The sequence below is a fragment of the Podarcis pityusensis genome (assembly GCF_964106645.2).
Source record: "Podarcis pityusensis genome assembly, chromosome: 2".
Classification (NCBI taxonomy): Eukaryota; Metazoa; Chordata; class Lepidosauria; order Squamata; family Lacertidae; genus Podarcis; species Podarcis pityusensis.
Window position 1 is genome coordinate 112,749,743 of NC_138029.1, and position 16,448 is coordinate 112,766,190.

The 16,448-nt window shown below is 45.8% G+C and overlaps 1 protein-coding gene across 3 annotated transcripts in view; it reads left to right on the plus strand.

Annotated features, from left to right (window-relative positions):
* The window catches only part of CLIC1 (chloride intracellular channel 1), a 35,314-nt gene that overhangs the window by 12,622 nt on the left and 6,244 nt on the right, over positions 1 to 16,448 (plus strand). Inside the window, exon 1 of one of the 3 annotated variants that reach the window (XM_080993283.1) lies at positions 10,502 to 10,615. The exons of the other annotated variants lie outside the window; for them this stretch is intronic. Coding sequence (XP_080849409.1) covers positions 10,517 to 10,615 — 99 coding nt within the window. The 5' untranslated portion in view covers positions 10,502 to 10,516. Of the gene's footprint in view, positions 1 to 10,501; positions 10,616 to 16,448 lie in introns of those variants that run through there. 3 annotated transcript variants of the gene reach the window in all.

Sequence of the window (16,448 nt, forward strand, 5' to 3'; positions counted from 1 at the left end):
GGCACAAGAACTCCATCCCCCCCCCCATGCCAACCTGAAACCAAACATAGGCTGCCATCCCCTACCCGCTTGCTTGGGAGTAAAGCTCTATTAAACACAAAGGGACTTCTGAGTAGACATGCCCGTTATTGTTGCAAATGTTCTGTGTGGAACTAACGTACAGTGGTACCTCAGGTTAAGTACTTAATTCGTTCTGGAGGTCCGTTCTTAACCTGAAACTGTTCTTAACCTGAAGCACCACTTTAGCTAATGGGGCCTCCTGCTGCCGCCGCGCCGCCGGAGCCCGATTTCTGTTCTCATCCTGAAGCAAAGTTCTTAACCTGAAGCACTATTTCTGGGTTAGCGGAGTCTGTAACCTGAAGCGTATGTAACCCAAGGTACCACTGTATCGGATAAAGGAACTTTAATAGAGAAATTCCTTTGAAGGGTACTTGCACGCTGTGCTTTGTAACTTTTGTTACGGTAAAATCTGGGTGCGGGGCTACTCTGCCACCCAGCTTGTCGGACTAGGTCCGCGGGTCCCTGCGGAAGAAAATGAGCTCAGCCAGACAGGAGCAAACTGCAGAAGATCCAAGTTTATTGCGCAACAGGTTCAAGGCGAGATTGAACAGCGAGAAAGGGGTGACATGAACTTTTGAAATTTCCCTCCATATCCCAGAATACAGTGCAAAATACATCCCAGTTACATCATGAATACATTAAGAAGAGGTTGGGTTACACAGATTACATCACGAATACATTAGGAAGAGGTTGGGTTACACCGGATTAACATATGGAGGAGGGAGGGGGGAATATGCAGAGCTGGAGATATGCGCAGATAAGCACATCCTGAGAAGACAATGGTCCATGTATGCATAGTCTGTCACCTGGCATCGCCCGGAGGAAGGGCTTGGCAGAGCGATTTGACAGGATTAGGGTCTTGACACCTTGCTTGAGGGATTATGGAGGACAGGGGAGGTGTCATGGGGTCCTAGAGAAATTGAGCAAATTGGCACGTTGATTTTCTATGAATTTTATAGATTTTAGTCCCTTTTGACATTGACAATTGGAAATAAATGGATATATTGTAGCGAAGAAGGAGGTGAAGAAGACATGCCCCCCCCTTCCGTATCACTTTCTTTCTGGGGAGGGTTGGATAGTTAATTTCTTTCTTTTCTTCTTTTTTTAAAAGCAACTCCACACTCCAGGAGCCTTGCCAGGGGGCCACCAGCAAAGACTATTGGGGTTTTTATGGTGCTTGTGGGCACTTCACTGGCGGCCCCTTTTTAGACAGTAGCAGACTAAATGGACAAAATAGTCTGACCTTGAATATGGGGGAAGAGTTGTATAGACAGAACTTTTCTCCAGACGTCTCAGTCTAGATGCATGTGTTTGTGTGTTTAAAGTCTCTGTTTTTCATCCAAACACCTTGATCCTGTCAGCAAACAGATGCTGTTTGAATACCATGACAAAGTCCCCTCTGTGAGGGTCTTAATTCATCAGGAATGTTTTGTTCCGAGCCAGGTTTACCCTCCAACGAGAATTGTCTGTTGGGGGCCATTTTTTATTCCGAGAGGCGGCCTAGTGATCGATAGCTTGGAAGCACCTCAGGTGAGCTCTTTGTTTTCCCAGTCATGCTGCAGAGGGGGGAAAAATAGCCCTATTGTGGTGATTGAATGGGGCAACAGGGGAGCTGTGGCTGGCAAGAATCTCCTTTATTTGCCTGCGTTAGCAGCACAGAGGATAAATCAGCAAGTTGAATAGGGAGTCCGTGGGGCACCGCTCACAAATACATAATTCACCTTAGTCCCTTCCCGGAATGCCTGCTTCATTTGTGCACAATATCTGCAAACTGTACGGTATAATTTTAAATCCTGTGGTGTGCTCCATTTATGGCGAAGGGCAGGTTACGAAGCTTGCCAAGGGTAATAATTAATTGTGAAGGCTGTTGGCTGGTTCCACAAACTGAATTGATTCAATAAATCACATGCAACTAAACCACTCCTCAATTAGGTATTACCTCTGGTGTGTCGTGTTACGAATGAACGTGATTTTGCCTCCCATTCCACTTCCAGTGATAACTTTCCCAATTTATTTATTTTTATAGTAAACCTTTTGGTTCTGACACCAGATATATTTGCACCAGGTTTTTAAAGACTCTTAAAAAAGAATAAAACAGAAGATGAGCCCTACTGGATCAGGCTAGTGACCCATCTCACTGTGGCCAGCCATGGCCCATGCCTATGGGAAAGCTTGTAAGCACAAGGGCGTTCTGCCCATCTGTATTTCTCAGGAACTGGAATTCAAAGGCTTGCTATCAAGGGATAATGTAACCATTGTGGCCAGTAGCCCTTGCTAGTTTTATCCTCCATGTTTTCATTTTTATGGTACCTTACGGTACCTTTATGGTAAAGGTAAAGGGACCCCTGACCATTAGGTCCAGCCATGGCCGACTCTGGGGTTGCGGCGCTCATCTCGCTTTATTGGTCGAGGGAGCTGGCATACAGCTTCCGGGTCATGTGGCCAGCATGATTAAGCCACTTCTGGCGAACCAGAGCAGTGCACGAAAACACCGTTTACCTTCCCACCGGAGCGGTACCTATTTATCTACTTGCACTTTGACGTGCTTTCGAACTGCTAGGTGGGCAGGAGCAGGGACCGAGCAACGGGAGCTCACCCCGTCGTGGGGATTCGAACCGCCGACCTTCTGATCAGCAAGTCCTAGGCTCTGTGGTTTAACCTAGCAGTTCAAAAGCACGTCAAAGTGCAAGTAGATAAATAGGTACCGCTCTGGCGGGAAGGTAAACGGTGTTTCCGTGCGCTGCTCTGGTTCGCCAGAAGCGGCTTAGTCATGCTGGCCACTTGACCCGGAAGCTGTACGCTGGCTCCCTCGGCCAATAAAGCGAGATGAGCGCCGCAACCCCAGAGTCGGCCACGACTGGACCTAATGGTCAGGGTTCCCTTTACTTTTACCTTTACATCAAGCTATATTCTATCTTTATCCCCAAACTCCGAATATAATTGCACATTGTATTAATCAACATTATTTTTTAATAGATTAGTGGCCATGTGGTGATTTTAGCCTATAAATTTTATTGTTTAATGTCTTAACCTGTATATTAAGGTACTTTTTTTAGCTCTGTTTAGAGTAGGTAATGTCTTGATAATATAAATGTTTTCAGTTTTTTGTATTAATCCAGCGTATTTTCTTTTAATTGTTGAACGATTCTGCGTACATTGCGGCAGCCTTTGGCTATGTGCAATGAAACTGACTGAATGACTGACTGACAATGTATGGGTGTGACCACACTGAAAGATCAAGTTCTTACGAATGTGGAATGAGTATCGTGTGGCACTGGCAACAGTGCTGCTTCCACAAATCCAAGGTTGGCAGGCGTATTTAGAAAGGCATTCAGCACATTGTTATAAACAGGTCAAATAAGTTGTGCAGGCCTAGGGTGGAGCTGTCCCTCCCTCTCTGCCACATCTTTCCCTGTCGTCTTGGATTTCTGTTTGAAGGACACCTCCTGGCTGCCTGTCGTCTTTGTCAGGCGCCAAGGTAATCACCGGAGTAAGGGCTGTTTTCTCTTCCAAGTAAATTTTTATTATTTTCTTTACATACCGTATTTTTCACTCTATAAGATGCACCAGACCACAAGACGCACCTAGTTTTTGGAGGAGGAAAACAAGAAAAAAAATATTCTGAATCTCAGAAGCCAGAACAGCAAGAGGGATCGCTGCCCAGTGAAAGCAGCAATCCCTCTTGCTGTTCTGGCTTCTGGGATAGCTGCACAGCCTGCATTCGCTCCATAAGACGCACACACATTTCCCCTTGCTTTTTAGGAGGGAAAAAGTGAGTCATAGAGCAAAAAATACAGTATTCTTTTTCCAACAATCAGGAATAATTGGATATTTAAAGGTGAACTGTAAAAGTGTAAAGACACTAGCAGGACTGGAATGATACCTTCAATGTAAAGCAGTAGGGATATAAGAATAATGTGCGCGATAAGAATGGATTTAAGTTGCAGGGAGGGAGGGAGGTCAAGACTCGGCAGAGTCAAAGGGAATATATGGTAATAATAAGGAAGGGCTGTTTTCACCGCTGCTTTCCCCATCACTGAATTCAGCGGAGAGAGCAGCAAGCACAGGCAAGGAGGGTTTGGGGAGAGGAAAATCAGCAGACTCTCGAGGCTTTTGGCAGTCTCCAGTAGGTAGCTCAGTGCTTTGCAGAGCAGAAGGTCCCAGGTCTGCAGCAACCCTGGAGGGCAGCTGCCAGTCCGTGTAGGCAAAACTGAGATGGATGATCCAAGTGGTCTGACTCACTGGAAGTTATCTTCTTCCAGGTGATAAGCTGAGTGCATTTTGCAGGGGCTCTGTTCAAAGGCAGAAAACTGGAAATGCACGCAGGATTCCCTACCTATAAAATGGACCTTTGCCTGTTTTTCTCCTTAAAGGAGGAAGTCTTTCCCAGCACGGAAAACGATTATAGTGGTACCTCAGGTTAAGAACTTAATTTGTTCTGGAGGTCCATTCTTAACCTGAAACTGTTCTTAACCTGAGGTACCACTTTAGCTAATGGGGCCTCCCGCTGCTGCCATGCCACCAGAGCACGATTTCTGTTCTCATCCTGAGGTAAAGTTCTTAACCTGAGGTACTATTTCTGGGTTAGCGGGGTCTGTAACATGAAGCTTCCAACAAAAGATTAAAAATACATTGAAACATCGGTCATTAAAAGCCTCCCTAAACAGGACTGCCTTCAGATGTCTTCTAAAAGTCAGATACAGTAGTACCTTGGGTTACAGATGCTTCAGGTTACAGACTCCGCTAACCCAGAAATCGTACCTTGGGTTAAGAACTTTGCTTCAGGATGAGAACAGAAATCGGGCTCCGGTGGCGCGGCGGCAGCAGGAGGCCCCATTAGCTAAAGTGGTGCTTCAGGTTAAGAACAGTTTCAGGTTAAGAACGGACCTCCGGAACGAATTAAGTTCTTAACCCGAAGTACCACTGTAGAAGATTCCTGCTGGATCAGACCTTGCAAATATGGGCCTGAAGCCAGTCTGAAGCAGATTTCTTTGAATCCATTTCAGGCTTCAGAGAAGCAGGCTCAAAAGAGCCATTTTGCAATAAACGGCTAAAATTACTTAACTTAATCCATTAATCACACAGAAGCCAAGAAGTTAGGGGGATGAACTGTCAACAGTCCTGGTTTCAGATGACGGTCGCACTGCAGCTCACCAGTGTTTGACTTCTTGTCTATTAGCTGCAATCTGACCTTTTCATTTTTTGTTTTAGTACTTCTGCAGACACATGACCATGCCACGGATGCATGTGATCATGGGTTGTGCCCAACTAAGCTCCTACTCTTGAGTAGGCCCATTGATTGAAACTAATGAGTCTTAGGTTAGCCATGTCCGTTAACTTCAGGGTCTACTCTTAAGTAGGACTAGCGTTGGTCATTGGGTCCAGCAACTTAACTTGTACGGGGGGGAATCATAGAAATGTGGAGTTGGAAGGGACCCTGAGGGTCATCTAGTCCAGCCCCCTGCATTGCAGGAATCTCAGCTAAAGCATCCATGACAGGTGGCCATCCAACCACTGAAGGAGTGTCTCCACCTCCATCTGAGGTCCAGCTCTGAGGGCCGTCTGGCGGTTCCCCCACTGTGAGAAGTGAAGTTACAGGGAACTAGGCAGAGGGCCTTTTCGGTGGTGGTACCTGCCCTGTGGAACGCCCTCCCACCAGATGTCAAGGAAATAAGCAACTATCTGACTTTCAGAAGACATCTGAATGGAAGTTTTTAATGTTTGATGTTTTATTGTGCTTTTAATATTCTGCTGGGAGCTGTCCAGAGCGGCTGGGGAAACCCAGCCAGACGGGTGGGGTATAAATAATAAATTATTATTATTACTACTAAATAGAGGTCTAACAATACTGGCCTATAAAATGTTTATTGAGTATATGGGGGGGGATTGTGTACACTTGAAAATGCTGGCAGCATTAAGATAAATTCAACAGCATAAATAAGTTTTGATGGATGTAATAATGGAATACTGAATGGTATAGTTTATGTAAAGTATGCAGGGATTTTATGTTATGCAAAATGAACCGTGGAAAGAGAAGAAGGGAAGTCACTGATGCTTTAAGGTTGTTTAAATGAATACTCTAAAATGTAAAATAGAAAATCTAATAAAAAATATACGGGGGCGTGGGGAGAAAGGACTTAAGCCAGGAACCTCTCAGATGAAATAAAGCAAGCTTGCTTTTGATTGCTCACTGGTCCCCACCCTCGTCTTCAGCACACGGGATAATAATATTGACCTGCGTTACTAGGTGTTATTACAGCAAGGTAATGTACCTAGAGTGCTATTTAAAGGGCGGGTATTATTACAGGCCAAAGGAAGAAACACTGCACAGGGCACAGTCAGAAACCATGGAATTCCCTTGCACAAGATGAGCTCTGCAGGGGCAGCAGCGAAACCCTGGAGGAGGGAGGTGACAAAATAGTGCCACTCCCGTCCTGGTTGTAAGATGACAAACAGGTGCTGGCAGGCTGAGGTTGGTGGGCCAGTGGCCCATTTGCCCTGATTAACCAGGCCTCCCCTGCGAGATTCCCTCTCGTACAGAACTATTAAAGGCACTGGAACATCATCCCCTTCTCCTTTTCTTTTTGCATGTGGCTGCTTTGCTCGCAGCAAATTTACCTGCACACCTCTTTTCCGGGTCTCTTGCGCAGCTGTGAGCTCCTTGCAGGATTTCTGGCTGCGTGGAAAGTTCATAGAATCGTAGAGTTGGAATAGACCACAAGGGCCATCGAGTCCAACCCCCTGCCAAGCAGGAAACACCATCAGAGCACTCCTGACATATGGTTGTCAAGCCTCTGCTTAAAGACCTCCAAAGAAGGAGACTCCACCACACTCCTTGGCAGCAAATTCCACTGTCGAACAGCTCTTACTGTCAGGAAGTTCTTCCTAATGTTTAGGTGGAATCTTCTTTCTTGTAGTTTGGATCCATTGCTCTGTGTCCGCTTCTCTGGAGCAACAGAAAACAACCTTTCTCCCTCCTCTATATGACATCCTTTTATATATTTGAACATGCCTATCATATCACCCCTTAACCTCCTCTTCTCCAGGCTAAACATGCCCAGTTCCCTTAGCCGTTCCTCATAAGGCATCGTTTCCAGGCCTTTGACCATTTTGGTTGCCCTCCTCTGGACACGTTCCAGTTTGTCAGTGTCCTTCTTGAACTGTGGTGCCCAGAACTGGACACAGTACTCCAGGTGAGGTCTGACCAGAGCGAATACAGTGGCACTATTACTTCCCTTGATCTAGATGCTATACTCCTATTGATGCAGCCCAGAATTGCATTGGCTTTTTTAGCTGCCGCGTCACACTGTTGGCTCATGTCAAGTTTGTGGTCAACCAAGACTCCTAGATCCTTTTCACATGTACTGCTCTCAAGCCAGGTGTCACCCATCTTGTATTTGTGCCTCTCATTTTTTTTGCCCAAGTGCAATACTTTACATTTCTCCCTGTTAAAGTTCATCTTGTTTGTTTTGGCCCAGTTCTCTAATCTGTCTAGGTCATTTTGAAGTGTGATCCTGTCCTCTGGGGTGTTAGCCACCCCTCCCAGTTTGGTGTCATCTGCAAATTTGATCAGGAAGTTGTGGAAAGCACCTTGACTACGACTAGCCGCCTGAGAAACAGTTTTTATCCAAATGCGATTTTGGTTTTAAACGCAGTGTAAGGTAGTAATAATAATAATAATAATAATAATAATAATAATAATAATAATTTATTATTTATACCCCGCCCATCTGGCTGGGTTTCCCCAACCACTCTGGGCGGCTTCCGACAAAACACTAAAATACAGTGGTGCCCCGCAAGACGAATGCCTCGCAAGACGAAAAACTCGCTAGACGACAGGGTTTTGTGGTTTTTGAGCTGCTTCGCAAGACGAATTTCCCTATGGGCTTGCTTTGCAAGACGAAAACATCTTGCGTTTTTTGCAAGTTTGTTTCCTTTTTCTTAACAGCGTTAATACATTTGCGACTTGACTTCGAGGAGCAACTCATAGAACGCGGTGTGGTAGCCTTTTTTGAGGTTTTTGGTGATTTTTGAAGCTTTTCCAAAACTTTTCCGACACCGTGCTTCGCAAGACGAAAAATTCGCTAGACGAAAAAACTCGCGGAACGAATTAATTTCGTCTTGCGAGGCACCACTGTACATTAAACATTAAAAGCTTCCCTAAACATAATATACTCTGTGGGAGTATATTATATTTAATTATGGGGTATCAGAGTTTTTAGGGGGTTAACCAAGCTGGGATAGCAGGCTTGTTGGTTTTTGAATGTCTGATGTAGATTTTTTTTCAATTTCGTTGTTCTGTATGGGACAGTGACAATAAAGATTATCGTATCGTGAAGTTGGCAGCTCTGGGCGGAAGCCTTGATCCCGGATGATCGACATTCTGCGGATCCTCCTCTGTGTACACCAGGTATGGCGAAACCTGGCCCTCCAGATGTTTTGGGACTACAACTCCCATCATCCCTAGCTAACAGGACCAGTGGTCGGGGATGATGGGAGTTGTAGTCCCAAAGCTTCTGGAGGGCCGAGTTTGCCTGTGCCTGGTGTACACCATCAGAAAGGGTTTGCGGAGTGAGACCCTGAGAGGGCTGCAGCGCCCCTGATATTTGCATCGGCGGGCAAGTCCTGTCCTCCCCGCAGCATTGCTTTCAGGGCTCTGCGGCGACGCTCACCTCAGCTTGCCACATCCTTCTCAGGTGTGCACACAGCTTCTGGAATGTTGCACCATTTGCATTAATTAACCCTAGCGCAGAATCTGGATCTCCCTGAATCAGCAGGTGCGTTCTGCATATTTGTGGCACCTAACAGAAACTGCGCCTGCCTCCCTCCCTCCCTCCCTCTGTTCCCTGGAATCCATTTCCTCACAGTGTAGCTTGTTGTCGGCTTTTTATTCCCTTGTTTTTATTGTCCGAGTTGCATTTGATCTGAGCACCGTCTGCTGGGTGTGTGTGCATGTGTGGGCAGGAACGCTCTCGCAAACTGTACGCGTGTGCTGGAGTCGGTTGTCACTGATTTGCTCCTGTATCTTTCCTGGATTAGGCCAAAGGCTGTGGCAGAGGTAGAGCGTTATCAAGCCCAGCAAATTATTCCAGCGTGAGTGTACTCTGAACTAATCCGGAGCCAGAAAAGAGGACTTAGAATCTGGAGTCCTGGGTTCTTTGAGTTGGTGGTGAGGAGGGAAGAAGGAGAATCTACTGTTAGGTTAGCCAGATGCAAAAGGGGAAATGGATCCTGTACCTTTACTAGTTGCGTGGCAGGCTGTACTTGTTGAAATCCCCTCTCCTATTAAAGACGCATGATGAGGATGATGATGATGATTTATTTGTACCCCACCCATCTGGCTGGGTTTCACCAACAAAATATTAAAAACACAACAAAACAAACATTAAAAACTTCCCTAAACAGGGCTGCCTTCAGATGTCTTCTAAAAGTCAGATAGATGTTTATTTCCTTGACATCTGATGGGAGGGCGTTCCACAGGATGGGTGCCACCACCGAAAAGGCCCTCTGCCTTCTTCCCCACCTTCATTTTACAGCTGACCATCCTATCTACCAATAAAAAAATTATAAGATTTAGCTATGTTGGTCCATATTGGGGGAATTCAAAAAGACAGTATATTTATTCATTTGTTGGTTGGTTTAATTGAATTCCATTTATGAATCTCTTCCATAGAATACCTCAAAGCAATTTTGCAAATAAAAACGCCACCTACCAAAACAACTGCAATTAATAAATTTTGCTTGATCCGGCCGCAAATGTCAGAAAGTTGTGAGCGAGCTTCTCAGATGTTCGACTGAGAATCAAATCCCAGACAGTCCACCTTTCGGAAAACAAGGCTTTAGAGCCGTTTTGCCCCCAAATAGCAACTAAACATTCTGTTTTGATGACCACAACCTTGGTTTAAGGAGCAATTTGGGGCCTAGCTTATATACCTAAGTTTGTAACACTGGTCAGAAGGGGAGGCAGCAAACTTGAAAGTGTCATTTCCAGTTTTTCATTTTTACCCATTTCCCTTTTTCAGGCAGACAATGTTGTACGTGTGCTTTAAGCTCGGCTGCTCTCGTCATGGTGCGAAATGCAAATACATAAATATTGGGTTAGAGACGGGAAGGGTGCCAGGAGGCTTGGCTTTAAGAGGAGAGCAAAGGGGTGGCGCTTGGGAACAAAGTCTTCTTACAATGTCTTTTCTGTGTGTGTGCTCTAGTGGAAGAGAGAGAGAGAGAGACGCGGAAATAGGGATCCCCGGTTCCCTCTGCCTATATTTAGTACCTGCAAAATGTCATTTCCTTAGAAATGATGGTGTCATCGCTGGCTGGAATGGGCCCCTGAACTCTATTCATGCCTCTTCCTTGCCTGAATGGAGGAAGGAATTGGTTGAAACCAGCCTTCTGTGAGGAAGGAAAAATTCACACCTGTTGCTCCACCCACTTTTGCCCTTGACCCCGCCCACTGCTGATGTGGCCCCCCAAAAGTTGCCCGGCGGCCCTTGGGCCTGAAGAGGGTTCCACCCTGAAGGAGATGCCTTTTCAGATTACAGACCTGGCAGTCTCATTGGTGGGTGTTTCCTGGTCTGGGCTGCCTTTGCAGGTTCAAAGGAGCTTGAGGGATTAAGTGGATTCGAAGGTTGGAAGGAATTCATGAAAGGGAATAAGCCGTATTGATGAAGAAGTCTCCTCAACTGCCATTTTTAGGGGGTTAGAATAGAGAGAGTCGCCGGGTATCCCACTTTGAGGGTGGGACTCCCGTCCTTAGCATGGTTGCCAACCACCCTTCAGCTACACTAAGTGCTGGCCAGGGGAGTAGCATTTGGCAAGTAAAGTTAAGGGTTGGGATTCCTGGGTTCTTCTAAGAGAAGTGGTTAAAAAAAAGGTAAAGCACACCTGACTGTTAAGTCCAGTTGTGAACGACTCTGGGGTTGCGGCGCTCATCTCGCTTTTCTGGCTGAGGGAGCCGACATTTATCCGCAGACAGTTTTTCCAAGTCACGTGGCCAGCAGGACTAAGCCGCTTCAGGCGAAACCAGAGCAGTGCACGGAAACGCTGTTTACCTTCCCGTCAGAGCTGTACCTATTTATCTACTTGCACTGGTGTGCTTTTGAACTGCTAGGTTGGCAGGAGCAGGGACCGAACAACGGGAGCTCACCCCATTGAGGGGATTCGAACCGCTGACCTTCCGACCGGCAGGCTCAAGGCTCAGTGGTTTACACTACAGCGCCACCTGCGTCCCAAGTGGAGTAGGACCTAATTCAGGGTGGGCAACCTTCTCCACTTGAGGGCCACAGTCCCTCCCAGGCAGCCTTTTGAGGGCCATGGTTTTTTGGGACGCGGGTGGTGCTGTGGGTTAAACCACAGAGCCTAGGATTTGCTGATCAGAAGGTTGGCGGTTCGTATCCCCGCGACGTGGTGAGCTCCTGTTGCTTGGTCCCTGCTCCTGCAAGCCTAGCAGTTCGAAAACACGTCAAAGTGCAAGTAGATCAATAGGTACCGCTCCGGCGGGAAGGTAAACAGCGTTTCCGTGCGCTGCTCTGGTTCGCCAGAAGCGGCTTAGTCATGCTGGCCACATGACCCGAAAGCTGTACACCGGCTCCCTCGGCCAAAAAACCGAGATGAGCGCCGCAACCCCAGAGTCGGCCACGACTGGACCTAATGGTCAGGGGTCCCTTTACCTTTTAGCAGAGCAAAAGTGTGGAGGGTGACAAATGGAGAATTGTCCTTCGTAGGGCAGGCTAGTTTCTACATGCGTTCAGACATCCTTCCCTCTGTGCCCTCCATTCAGACAAGCAGGATTCCTTATCAGAGTTCAAGGGTGCATTTCAGCAGGACAAGTGAAGGTGAGGTTCTCCTCTCCTGGCATAATTATTTAGAGTGGGGTTGAATGTCTGTGGCCCGGACTCCTGGGTTCCTTGGGAATGGATGAAGCGTGGCTTCTCCAAGAGCGGAATGTATTAGGTGGAGGTAAGGGGGCGTTGGGTGGCTGAGTAACTTCTGACAGCCCATAGTGGAATTTCCTGGCTGCCGTTCAAAGGCTGAAATGAACATCTCCTTAGTATTTTTTTAAAAAAAACCCTTCTAAGTCTCAGAATGATGTCAGCCTGGGAACTCCCTCTTGTCTCCTCCAGATCAGACTAGGCTGGCCGCCCCAAGCCACCGGGAAATCATGTGACTTCATCTCCACCCTCCATCCTTGTGTACATGTTTTCTCCAGAAGCTAGTCGACTTATCACTTTTATGGCTCATTCTTGCTTGATCTTTTTCCAGGGAAGGGCATCTCTCTCTCTTTTTTTCCCATGTAAGGGTTTGCGGTTTTGTTTCTGCGCCCGATTTAGCAACTGGAGAGTCATGGTTTCCTGTTTTTTTTTAAAAAAAACCTTAAACCTGCTAGTCCCTGGAAGAAAGGAAAGGGCAGGGTTGCCATGAGAACAATTAATCACGATGGCAGAAAGTGGTTAGGAAAAGGCACTGGGGATTATTTAGGGTGGGAAACGTTGGTGGGGCTACTGGCTACATATATTTACAGTGGTACCTCGGGTTAAGTACTTAATTCGTTCCGGAGGTCTGTTCTTAACCTGAAACTGTTCTTAACCTGAGGTACCACTTTAGCTAATGGGGCCTCCTGCTGCTGCCGTGTGATTTCCGTTCTCATCCTGAAGCAAAGTTCTTAACCTGAAGCACTATTTCTGGGTTAGCGGAGTCTGTAACCTGAAGCGTATGTAACTTGAAGCATCTGTAACCCAAGGTACCACTGTATAGAACTTTGCACAGTCATGGCTTCCCTGCAAAGAATTCTGGGAGCTGTAGTTTACTCCGCCACTGAGCGATGCTTCCCAGCAGTCTCAATAAACTACAGTTCCCAAGATTCTTGGAAGGTGGTGTAAGCCACGTATGGTACATATGGTATGTAAAATGTTCTGGGGAAAGCGCTTGCGGCCTTTTAAAATTACTAATTTTCTGTTTGGAAATTTAGGAAGTTAAAAAAAGGAGAAAGGTTTTTCTTCTTCTTCTCTGGATCGCCAGATTCTTCTTGCCATCGGAACTTTTCGTGCAACTGGGATGCCCAGCGAAATTGCAGTCTGTTGAGTCACGGGAAATTGGCAGTGTGGCTGGATGCAAAAGGAAACAAGGCTCTCTCACACCTTTAATTACAGGGATGGGGAAAACTGATATTGCTGGACTATAACTCTCATCATCCCTCGCTGTTGCCACCGACAGTTCTAGCTGGGGCTGATAGCAGGAGTCCTGCCAGCACCTAAAGGGCCAAAAGTTCCCTGCTGCTGATTTAATAGTTTTTTGGGTGTGTGTTTTTTAAATCTCATTTAAAAATATTTATTGGGTTTAATTTTTTTTAAAAAAAATGTTTTTAGATACTTTTTTGGGTTTTGAATACGTTTTTGTTTTCTTTAAAATTCTGTTTTGTTTTATCACGGATGTGTTTGCCACCTTGGGCTCCTTTGCGAAGAAGGACAGGATATAAATCTAATTATTTAAGTTCAAGCAAACTTATTAGTACTTGCTCAGAAGCCCCGTGTAGCTTGCATGACAGGTTGTACTGGAGTTCCCTCTTCTGTACAAATATGAAAGGTGCAGGAGCTGCCTTATTTTATATTTTATTATATTTTATATTTGCTACCCTGAGTATATCTTGCACAGTGACAGTCGAAAAATTGAGACGGTTACGTCAGCACAATGTATTCTGCAACCTGAGTCAGGGTTTCGAAGAATTTTAAATGTGGGTTTTTCGTTTCATTTTTGTTTGCACGGGAATAGCGAATTGCAAAAAAAAGAAGATGCAAACAGCCGATCGACATTGCGGAGCAGCTCTTAAGTCCGGCGGCCATTTTGATTGATGGCTGGCTCCACACGCCTTTCTGTCTGGGCATTTCTATAGCAACTTCTTGTCCCTTGTGCCTGCCAGGCTGGCGGCGGCTGAGGGGTAACCATTGCTGAGTAGTCGAAGTAGGAACTGGCTGCACCGTGTTTAGCTGGCGACAACTCAACTTTCTGGAGGATGTCTGGGGAAGCCCATCTGTTCCCATGGCAACGGTTGGTGGCTGTAGTCCTCCATGGAAGATGATTCATCTTATCTCCTCCCTGACTGTGTGGGTTACTAGAACAAAAGATCTTCTTCCCTTTGGCAACGATTGATAAGATATCCCTATTGTCTATGCAGCCCACTGTCCCCAGAGGTGCTGGCTTGCCACAAGTTTGGCCATTCTGTCCGGGGTCGCACATTGCATCTATTCCCCCCCCCCAATAAATTGTTACTGTTTTCTTTACATAATCTTTCTTTCCATACATTTCATACATACATCAACATATAAACCATTTTGCTCTTCTGAGCCATGACTTCCCTCCTTCCCTTCAGTTGGTATCCCTTGTCACATTCTTTCGCGTATTTTATCCTCTCACCTTATTTATTTTACATTATAGGAGTTACTTCAGTCCTGCTAGTGTTTTTAAGTTTTTACAACTGTCTTTTAAATACTCAGTAAATTTACTCCAGTTATCCTGGAATCTCTGGTCGTCCCTATCCCGAATCCTTCCCGTCAGTTTGGCTAGTTCCGTGTCGTCTATCATTTTCGACTGCCGTTCCACAATGGTAGGAACTTCTTGTGATTTCCAGTTTGGGGCCAACGAAGTCCTTGCCGCAGCTGTGGCATATACATGAATAATCTTTGGTCCTTTATCTTAATTTCCTTTCCCATCAGACCAAGCAAAAAAGCCTCTGGTCTTTTGGGGACAAAGGCCTGTATAGTTAAAGCTAGGGTTTTCCCAGTAGTGATGTATGGAAGTGAGAGCTGGACCATAAAGAAGGCTGATCGCTGAAGAATTGATGCTTTTGAATTATGGTGCTGGAGGAGACTCTGGAGAGTCCCATGGACTGCAAGAAGATCAAACCTCTCCATTCTTAAGGAAATCAGCCCTGAGTGTTCACTGGAAGGACAAATCCTGAAGCTGAGGCTCCAATACTTTGGCCACCTCATGAGAAGAGAAGACTCCCTGGAAAAGACCCTGATGTTGGGAAAGATGGAGGGCTCAAGGAGAAGGGGACGACAGAGGATGAGATGGTTGGAGAGTGTTCTCGAAGCTACCAGCATGAGTTTGACCAAACTGTGGGAGGCAGTGGAAGACAGAAGTGCCTGGCGTGCTCTGGTCCAGGGGGTCACGAAGAGTCGGACACGACTAAACAATATTTCAATATTTTTTAAAGCTCATTATAGGAGAGCACATTGCATCTAAAGTACATCATCAAACGCAGGTATAGTAAAAGATAATAAAAGCAGCGTCATTAAGGCCGCCTCCTTAAGTGCGGCGCCCCCTTCAGTGCAGTTTGGCCTATTGGATCCTCCTGTCTCTCTCCTCATTTTGGACTAGGAGATATCCTGCTGCAGGCTTGCGCTCAGAGCCCTCCCAGGAACTTGTATAGAACCCGGTTGATAAACCTGCTTAGTTAGCGACTCCTGTGTGGCAAGCTGAACAGAGATCAAGGTTCAGCAGGAGCTCCCAGCCTGCAGGGGAGACCGAAACCTGCGGAAAGCGTGCCAACTGATCACCAGTGCTGTGATTTACAGCCACTTCGGAACAGGGTGACTCTGCTTTTTTCTTTTTTCTAAAAAAAAAAAGTTTTGGGTGGCTGTGACCTTTGTAAGTGCAAAGAACCAATACTATATTTCACTGTGGTGGAAGGTATTATGGCCTTTCGTATGCCACTGTCTCCCTCTAGTGGTTAAAAGTCAGACTCTCTCAGTTTTATTAAGTTTTCAGTTTTACAATTTAAAGTACTCATTTCTACATTCTTAAGACATCAGTGACTTCCCTTCTTCTCTTTCCATGGCTCATTTTACATGTCATAAATCCCTGCATATTTTACAAAAACTATACCATTCAGCATTCCATTATTACATCCATCAGAACTTATTTACACTGTTCAATTTGTCTTCATGTTGCCAGCGTTTTCAGCTGTACACCGTTATTTCCCATACATTCAATAAACGTTTTCCAATCTTCTCTAAACGTATGTCCTTCTTGTTCTCTTATTCTATATCTCTTATTCTATATGTTAAGCCTGCAAGCTGCGCATATTCTGTTGGCTTAAGTTGCCATTCTTCTTTGGTTGTAACCTCGCTCGTTTTCCAGTTTCTGGGCTAGCAAAACGTGGGCCGCAGTAGTGGCATACATAAATAACATTTCTTGATACCTGGGAATTTCAAGTTGCAAGTCAGTCTCAGCCCTTTCCTACATGCTTTTGTGGCTTCCTGAAGGCCAAGTCGCTGGTAAAAGTGCTGTGATTCTGACTCTCATAAAAACCCCCACTCATACTAACCATCCCAGGGCGCTCAACCACTGCCACAATGTCCTTTCTCCTATCAGATCAAAATTGTCCTATCAGA